The sequence below is a fragment of the Nicotiana tomentosiformis genome, chromosome 3 (assembly GCF_000390325.3).
Source record: "Nicotiana tomentosiformis chromosome 3, ASM39032v3, whole genome shotgun sequence".
Taxonomy (NCBI): Eukaryota; Viridiplantae; Streptophyta; class Magnoliopsida; order Solanales; family Solanaceae; genus Nicotiana; species Nicotiana tomentosiformis.
The window spans coordinates 124,699,501-124,707,572 of NC_090814.1; the positions used below are offsets into that span (position 1 = coordinate 124,699,501).

The 8,072-nt window shown below is 36.1% G+C and overlaps 2 protein-coding genes across 5 annotated transcripts; one reads left to right on the plus strand and one right to left on the minus strand.

The window, feature by feature from the left end:
- Window positions 1–295: 295 nt before the first annotated feature.
- On the plus strand, window positions 296–5,224 carry LOC104101544 (protein MICROTUBULE BINDING PROTEIN 2C). Its single transcript, XM_009609018.4, has 5 exons — window positions 296–677; window positions 777–860; window positions 3,746–4,093; window positions 4,490–4,708; window positions 4,905–5,224. Exons 1-5 carry the CDS (start codon window positions 465–467, stop codon window positions 5,058–5,060), a joined length of 1,020 nt encoding a protein of 339 aa, XP_009607313.1. The 5' UTR covers window positions 296–464; the 3' UTR covers window positions 5,061–5,224.
- A 145-nt stretch (window positions 5,225–5,369) lies between these two features.
- Window positions 5,370–7,496, minus strand: LOC104101543 (protein BREAKING OF ASYMMETRY IN THE STOMATAL LINEAGE). Of its 4 annotated transcripts, none has more exons than XM_070197554.1 (5): window positions 6,847–7,492; window positions 6,421–6,752; window positions 6,102–6,215; window positions 5,675–5,844; window positions 5,370–5,562 (listed from the first exon to the last, which is right to left on the minus strand). In XM_070197554.1, exons 1-5 carry the CDS (start codon window positions 6,932–6,934, stop codon window positions 5,448–5,450), a joined length of 819 nt encoding a protein of 272 aa, XP_070053655.1. In that variant the 5' UTR covers window positions 6,935–7,492; the 3' UTR covers window positions 5,370–5,447. The 4 variants fall into 4 exon arrangements, with proteins under 4 accessions (XP_070053655.1, XP_009607310.1, XP_009607308.1 ...); XM_009609015.4 differs by having other exon boundaries at window positions 6,421–6,766; window positions 6,847–7,485; XM_009609013.4 differs by having other exon boundaries at window positions 6,102–6,212; window positions 6,847–7,480.
- Window positions 7,497–8,072: the final 576 nt, after the last annotated feature.

Genomic DNA, 8,072 nt, shown 5'->3' on the forward strand with positions numbered 1-8,072 from the left:
GTATAGGTTTGGTGATTCTAATAACATGCCAGCATGTTTTGCATTTACCTATTTATAACATGGTGATTCATCAATTTTCTTTCCTTTGAAGATCTTATAATTGATTTGTTTCATTTTTTGTTCCATTTAAAGGCCATATTTATTTAAACGAAGAGCTAAAATTATATTTGGAGAAAAGAGGCCGGCCGGCATATAGTATGGTCAGCGTTTGGCCCTGATCGAGAGTTTGAACCGTAATTACTTAGAAATCAATGGGTACTTTAGTAATTTTACCTTTCTTTTTTTTTTAGTTGTAACGTCCCTTAACGCAGATTGAAAATGTAGCCTGGAAAGAGCAAGGAATTTTAAAAAAGGGCAAAAAGTGAGCAAAACTTTCTTTTTAAAGTCACAGCAAAATCAAAGGCATTTCAATTTTCAAAATTCTCAAAAATCACAAATCTGTCTACTGATATTCATCTCCGATAATGTATGAGGCCCAGCAGTTGTTGGATTTGCAGGACAACAACAATGGCGGTTTCGGTGGCGGAGCTGACTCCAGGTCTTGGCTTTCCGGCGAAGACCGCTCCCCCACTCTCCGGCGAACTGATTCTTCTCTCTCTAATTCGGCTGCTGGAAATGTTGACCGCATGCTCTTCAATGACCTCGTCGAGATCGTTCCTCTTGTTCAGTCCCTCATTGTAACTTTTTCCCTCTCTTGAACCTATTGTTTTTTTTACTTGCGCCAAGTTATTCTTATCGGGATGTAAATTTTGAAATTTTCATGTGATTTCTTACAGGATCGAAAGGCGAAGAGTTCATTTACTAGAAGGGGATCAATGACCTACACTAAAACGCCTTCAAAAGAGTCGCTTTACAAGAAGGTAGTTCCTCCCCCCTACACCCCCCTTCCCCCCTCGCTCCCCAAAACCGGGCATCTTTTTTAGTCTTAAATCTAGAAATGGTATGATTCTACTGTGATCTTTCGTGTATTTGTATTAAAATTATCTGCTGTCTGAGTTTCAAATTGCTTGGTAATTATAGTCTTCCGTGTGTAAATTTCTTTTTTAGTGTTTGTATATAGAAATAGAAGCAATGTTTAATAAACCCCAGTTCCCTGGAAACTCTTCCTTTATTGGAACGAATTTTCCTTCTTCATTTCCTAGAACATTATGAGGCTTGAGTTGATGAAACTTAATTAATGCTTTACCTTCCTGGCAACATTTTAGGTAAGAAATTGCAGCTTTTGGTAGATTAGGACTTTGGCAATTAGGTTTAAAGATACAGCAAAGTAAAGTGCTGGTGGACTGAATTTTGACTTACCTTGAGCTGTAATTTTTTTTTATGGCTAATAGGAGTAGTAATTCAATTCTTGTATGCATATATCTTTTTTCAGGATTTCAAGTTGATAATAGTGTCGTATCAGAAAAGTAAAGAATATTAAGTACATTGTCCATTTTTCCAACGAATGCTTCAAATTCTATACTGAACATGTTCTGTGAAGTGCCTTACTTTACTGCCATCTCTTCAGTAGCTTCAAAGTATAAGGTAGGATGCGATTTGCTTTAAGTCCAATAAGCTGTCTAAACCCAACTGAAATTTAAGTTTTTCTTGGTTCTCAGACCCAGTTTTCACTTAGGTCTCCTTGAACTAGTGATTGAATGTCTATTCAAGTATTGTTAAGAGTACTTTCACCAAGCTATTTCCTGGTTCGATGGCAATATGGATCCAGATATATTTTTGAACACATGGCACCTTTGGTTTTATGGTTCTGCCCTGCTTTCTAATTGTGATAGACTCTTTGAAAGTCAAACTCTCTGGATTTCACCAAATATCATTTATTTGGGTCCATTCTTTGTCTCTTCGTGTGTCTCCATGAGAGAAAGTGAGATACTAGAAATGTTAGAAATGTTACAGTGTTGCTACTTTGAAATCAGTGCTTCCGGCTGGTTTGGACATGCTCCAGAAACCAAACTGGAGAGAATCTTCTGTTGGTTTCTAATGAGTTAAGGAAAGTAAGTTTTATGTTTCAGCTAGGCGGAGACAAACAATAACTAACATAAGTTGATCTCTTGGGTAGGATAGGGCTCATTTATAAACGAGAGGCTTGGTTGACATCAGGTTGAATTTGATGTTGGGCAAAGTCAGTCAAGTTTTAGCATGAGACTTTTCAAGAATATAAATTGGGTTAGACAAGATAGGGGTGCAATGGCACATGATGATTGCAAGTATATTCCTTTTCTACTAAATTCACCATCCTGCTTTCGTGCCACCTCAGTCTAATTACCACGAATAAGGATAACCCTGATATAGAGGAATGATACTAAGAGATAAATTCACATTTTTTTTCCCGGTGCGATGGGGGAATCAATTTAGATAGAAGAGGTGCAATAGAATTTCTCACGAGTGCCTCACAGGCCATTGCAAACACTCTATTCAGGTAATCGTATAGGAGTAACTAATATAGTTCATAGAAGTCATAAGATTTGCATTCCATCAAAACAATTTGAGTTAATCTGCAGGCTTCTTCGTCATATCGAGATAGAGAAATCCGTTGGGAGATAGAAGTTGTCACAAATCAAGCAAAACATGAAAAAGTTCAAACAAGTGACCACAAATTGCAGTATTGCAAATTACTTATGCGATTCCTTACAATCCGTCTTCTCTATATTCTTGCAACTGTAGTGAAAAGCTGCTTCCATCTGGGAAGTAGTTTCTTCAAAAGACTAAGAACGTAAATTATTATATACTATGCAGGGTGCTTGTTTTTAGATAAAGTATATTAGGGTGGTTCTCGATTACAAATAATGCGATATAAGTCAGTTTGTCGATTCCGGTATTCGCTTGAGTACTTTTTATTGTGATTGCGTCTTTCAATTGGGTTGTTTTTATAGATGTTTCAGTCTTCCTTGTTATATTTATCGCGTTTTTCAGCTTGTACTGAATGCTCAATTGACTGATAATATTGTAGGGGACATCCTTCTTTTGGGATCTGCAATTAGGCTATAGTTAAAAGATGGGCAAATTAGAGGCTGGAGTACAAGGCTCAACATGTTAGTTACCATTTCAATGGCAATCCGAAGGTTGAGAGAGCCTAGAAAATTAATATAATATAAAAATTCTTCACATTGATTTGAGGAGTAATAACTATTTGTATGGAACAATAACGGCAGGCATTGTTCAGGTTCATGACAGGCCAGCACGAATCAAAATTGGGGATTCCTCTACACAGACTAAATTAGAGTTTGCATTAAAAGGAAAGCATCCTATATGCATCCAACTTTGGTGGCTACAGTTGCCATGAAACTTGGATATGCTGATGCAAGAGAAAAGTGGCATGATGTATTAGCCTCTAATAGTAATGTTTTATTTGAGGTTATAACTCATACTACATCAATATCTACAATTTTACTCATAAAAAATAAAATAAAAAAGAGTTAAAAGGAAGTTTATCTTACTCTATAACAATTTCTTTAATGTACTATTTCTCTCCTTCCGCTCGATATCTTGTCTCAGGTAGTAGGTGAAGCCATTTCCATCAATTTGCTACTATAAATAAGCAGTCAACTTCGTCCTAGCTGAGAGCTGACCAAATATGATACTTGTATTAGTTGTGTATGTGAAATTAACTTCTGATTGCTTGCATATTCTTCTCTGTAAGGTTGTCCGTGCTAAACAAGTTTGTTTGTTTGTTTATACCCTAATTGTATGAGAACGAGCATGCTTTCTTTTGGTCCATTAGAGATGCTAACACTGATGACTGCTGCAGACGTCTGAAGCAAAAGGAAGGAATGCAGCTCAATCAACTGCGACAAAAAAGCATAGGGACCAAAATAAAAATGTTGGCGGTAACCAAGATGGATGCACTGAGAACTTCTCAATGATTTCCTCAAGGTCATCTTTTTTAGAAAAAGATAGAGAAGAATTGATGGCTTTGAGGGACCAAGTGGAAGATCTGCAAAAGAAATTATTGGAGAAAGATGAACTTTTGAAGGAAGTTGAGATCTCAAAGAATGAAATGGCTTCTATTTGTGCTAAACTAGATGAAATGAAGAAGGAATATGCTGAAAAGGACTCTTTACTCAAATCGACTCAAGTGCAACTCTCTGATGCAAAGGTGAATATATAATGTCAGCTTACGCCCTTTCCAACCCCAACCCCCAAATTGAAATGCAATTTTTTCTAGAAGTGTGTTGCATGGCTTAACTTAAAGGTCACTAAATTACCCTCTTAAACATTTGGCTCTACTTTGGCTGTTTTAGACAGACTAAGAAACAGAGATCACTTAGGACTAGTTATATTTTCATATCCTTTGCTTTCTGTTGGGTATCAGGAAGTAAATGCCAACCAGAAGTTTCAATCAATACGTTCTGGTTAATTTTCCTGAGGCTGTAAAATTTCACATTACTGCACTTTGAGACTGGCTCCTCTATTACTAGATCACTGCTTAGTTTGTATGCAGATTTTCAGGGGTAAACCCCCAACATGATGTCTTCCTTTTTGCTCTCCTTAGGTTAAGTTAGCTGACAAGCAAGCAGCTGTGGAGAAGTTGGAATGGGAAGCGATGACTTCCAGCAAGAAAGTGGAGAAACTCCAGAACGATCTAGAGGTGGTTCGGCAAGAAGTAGCATGGTTCATGCAGTTTGTTAAAAAATTGACAAAGAATGGTTCCAGGTCTTTAGCTGAAGATTATGATGTCATCCCTTACTTATGCGACAAGAACATTGAAACAGTAAGCTAACCTTCCACACCTGTTTTCTTGAATGCTATTAAAACTTCGTTTTATTTTGTCAAGGGTCTCTTGCCCCCCCGCCCCTTGCGCAATCTCTTGCTAGGTCAAGCTATAAAGGAATTTACTTGATATATTTATCTTCTCAGCTTCTACTAGTTTATTTCGGATTTGTAAATCTGAAATTCGTTTTGTACAGGATCACCCGCACGAAACAGGAATGCAGGAACTGGAGGTGGCAAGAGAAGCATATGTTGCAGCAATTGCTGCTGCTAAAGAAAATCAAGATGAAGCATCTTTTTCTGCAGCTGCCAAAGCAAGATTATATCTGCAGTCACTTGTTCTGAGAACATAAACATGGATTCTGCTTGGGAAATTGACTGCTTTAGTTTGTTCTATTACTGTGCAAATTGATGCTGTTTAAATAATTTATGGTCACAGTAAACTTCTCCATTAATTGTACAAGAAATATGTCCACGATTGATTACCAATATACAGAAGCTCTCTGTTGCTATGGAATGTTCTTTTTTTGAGTAATGTGCTCGAATTCAGAATAGTGTTGTCGGACGTTACTTATTAAAAAAAAAAAAAAAAATCTCTCGACCTTCCCATTACTCGGTTTTGTTGCTGGAAATAAGAAAAATGTAATAACAAGGACAAAAGGTTGATCAATGTATATTCTTAACAGTTTGAGAATCCAACAGGAAAATCTCGTAGGGGGGAAAAGGGGGAGGAAAAGGTATCAAAATCTGCAACAGGGATGACGCACACATGTCCAAGACTTATGCTTCCCGTAACGTGGGTCTTCCTCTGGTTTCGGCATTTGAGCTGGACTGCCCATCCATTCCCAGCCCAAACTGCAATTTTAGCCATATTTTGCTAAAACAAATTAATAAGTAACAACTATAATGCAAATTTTTTTACAACATACATAAGAGTAAAATAAGAAGAAAAAAAAGGGATGCTTACACAGGGAAGGCAAAGGAACCAGTGCTGCCATTAGAGTGATCATTAGACTCACTTGATTCCGCAGATGGAGTCGTCTTGCTTTCACTAACATCACCTATGTGACTGATCTCTTTATCGACCACAGCCGGTGGCCATTCCTCTTCCATATCGTTGCTCCCTTTTCCCTCACCCTGCCAATAACAACATAATGTTATTTCTAAAGTTGTGACAGCGGAGTAGTGTGATTATGCTACTATTGACAGATTTTATCAGTAGTTTTCTATTCTAAATAGAAAGAAAGTGAGATTTTTTTAAGTGCTACAGTAATTTTCATTACCAACTGACAGGTTGAAGGTTTTGGTAAAGAATAAGTGAGAACATTATATTGTTGATTAAGCGGAGTAAAAAAAGATACAAAAAATAACGGAACTTGTCTTAAGGACTTTACCTTTTCATCATTATCTTCTTCAGTTGTACCATAACTATCTTCTCCATCTGGACTGACCTTGTTCTTTTGACGGTGATCATGGAACTCTTGTCCATTCTCTACATAATTAAGCTGCTTTTACAAGAGTTCAAAAAAAAGTGTCTTATTAATACTTATTCTCGCAATTTTAAGTCATATTAAAAAGTTAGACCATGCTTAGACATTACTAGTCTCAATCGAATTATGTATTATTATCTATACCGTTAATAATGATATTCCAAATTCAACCCACAGAAAATTATTATAAAATGAAAGTAAATTAGAAGAGTTAATCACCAACCTTCCTACAAACAGGCCTTGGGCTTAAGTTAACATGATCAACTTTCTGTTGTAATTTCTCCGACTTTTTATCTTCCACTATATGTATTCCTCCATCATCTTCAAAGCAAAATACTATGTAATCCTCTTCTGAGAAACGAGGCCAGCTTGAGTCATTGCCTCCCTCTTCAGCCTTCCCTTCTGCTGAAATTTCAACAAATTCTTTCCTCTTCTCCGTTTTCTTTTTCAACTTTTTCCTGTTCTTCTTTCTGCTATGATCACCAATAGGGTCGAAAACCATGTTTCTACTCGGTTTTTGAGGCGACATAGCACAAAACATATCTTTTTCTTCCTCTACCAAAAATGTACTATATATATATCAATTAAAGTAAAAGAAAAAATAACAAGAGCAGAAAAAAATATTGAAGCTTTAGAGTTAGGTAATTACCTAAGGGGAACCTGCAAGCATAGAAACAAGACACCCAATCTTTAATTCGCCACCTTACAAGCCTGGTTATTGTGAATGGACTGCTCATTCTTTCTTGGAGCTGTTATTCGAAGTTTTTTCCTTAAAGAGAGAATGTTAAGGAGAGGGAATTATGGGATTTTTGAATTTGAAAAAAGAATTAAAGGAGAATGAAGACATGGGAGCATGAAGAGTGGGAATTACAGTTGTATATATCCCATCCCATAATGATTAATTAATAGAGTCGGTTATGATTTCCTCTAACATGCTATAATGGGAGTAAAAACGTGGAGATATATATGGTAACTTTCAAGAACACAACGTCTCACACTCACTTTTAATTTTTTTCCTACACTTTGTTTGTCAGCCCAAAAGAGATAATAGAATCCAAATCCAAATCCAAATATAGAAGAAAAGAAAAAAAAAATACTGCTTTTAATGCTACAGTGTTTGGATCACCATATTCTCGTGAACTCTATACTTCTCGATGGTATTGAGTCGAGCTATTTCAAAAGTTCAAAAAAAGTGTGTGCGCTTTATATTCCTACTGTTTTAAAAATGTCCATTGCTAGATTTGTAAAATCTTCTTTTAATTTGGTCCGTAATCAGAGGCGGATCCAGGATTTCAAGAGCATGTGTGCACTATTGTGAAGATGCAGATTTAGAATTTATATTTGACGAGTTTAACTTTAGTATCTACCATGTACCTACTACATTTTTGAAATTATAGGTTCAAAATTATAATCTTTTAAAATTTTTAGTGATTTTCACGTATATATCTATACTCTATACTGAAAACAAGACCATCCGGAGTGAGATTTGAACCACCAATTTCACTCGTAGAGGTGCACCCAATGATTATTGCACCATAAGAGTCTTTGAGCATGGGTTCACACACATATAATTAAACAATTTTCAAAAAATATAACATTATTATACATAGTTCAGGGAGAGAAGTATGACTTCGCGTAAACCCATACCCTAAGACTCAGATACGCCCCTGTCCGTAATTGGTAAATTGTATGTATATGTTAAGTTCTTCCTACAATAGGGAAGTCTCTACAATTTAATCCCTACCTTTAATTGGTTATTAATTGTCTCTTCTTTTTATTTATTTATATTTCTTGTTTCGACGGACATTTCTAAAATAATTTTTTCACTCTCATTTAAGACTTATCCATGCAAGTGTATCACACTTTTTAGGACCC

What these genes read in the sequence shown, in the direction of transcription:
- LOC104101544 (XM_009609018.4), top strand. Translation starts at nt 465, where the DNA reads ATGTATGAGGCCCAGCAGTTGTTGGATTTGCAGGACAACAACAATGGC. An exon ending in AAGAGTCGCTTTACAAGAAG is followed by an intron (nt 861 to 3,745) that starts GTAGTTCCTCCC and finishes TGACTGCTGCAG; the next exon opens with ACGTCTGAAGCAAAAGGAAG. An exon ending in TGCAACTCTCTGATGCAAAG is followed by an intron (nt 4,094 to 4,489) that starts GTGAATATATAA and finishes TGCTCTCCTTAG; the next exon opens with GTTAAGTTAGCTGACAAGCA.
- LOC104101543 (XM_070197554.1), bottom strand. Translation starts at nt 6,934, where the DNA reads ATGAGCAGTCCATTCACAATAACCAGGCTTGTAAGGTGGCGAATTAAA. An exon ending in TGCTTGCAGGTTCCCCTTAG is followed by an intron (nt 6,753 to 6,846) that starts GTAATTACCTAA and finishes CATTTTTGGTAG; the next exon opens with AGGAAGAAAAAGATATGTTT. An exon ending in CAAGGCCTGTTTGTAGGAAG is followed by an intron (nt 6,216 to 6,420) that starts GTTGGTGATTAA and finishes CTCTTGTAAAAG; the next exon opens with CAGCTTAATTATGTAGAGAA.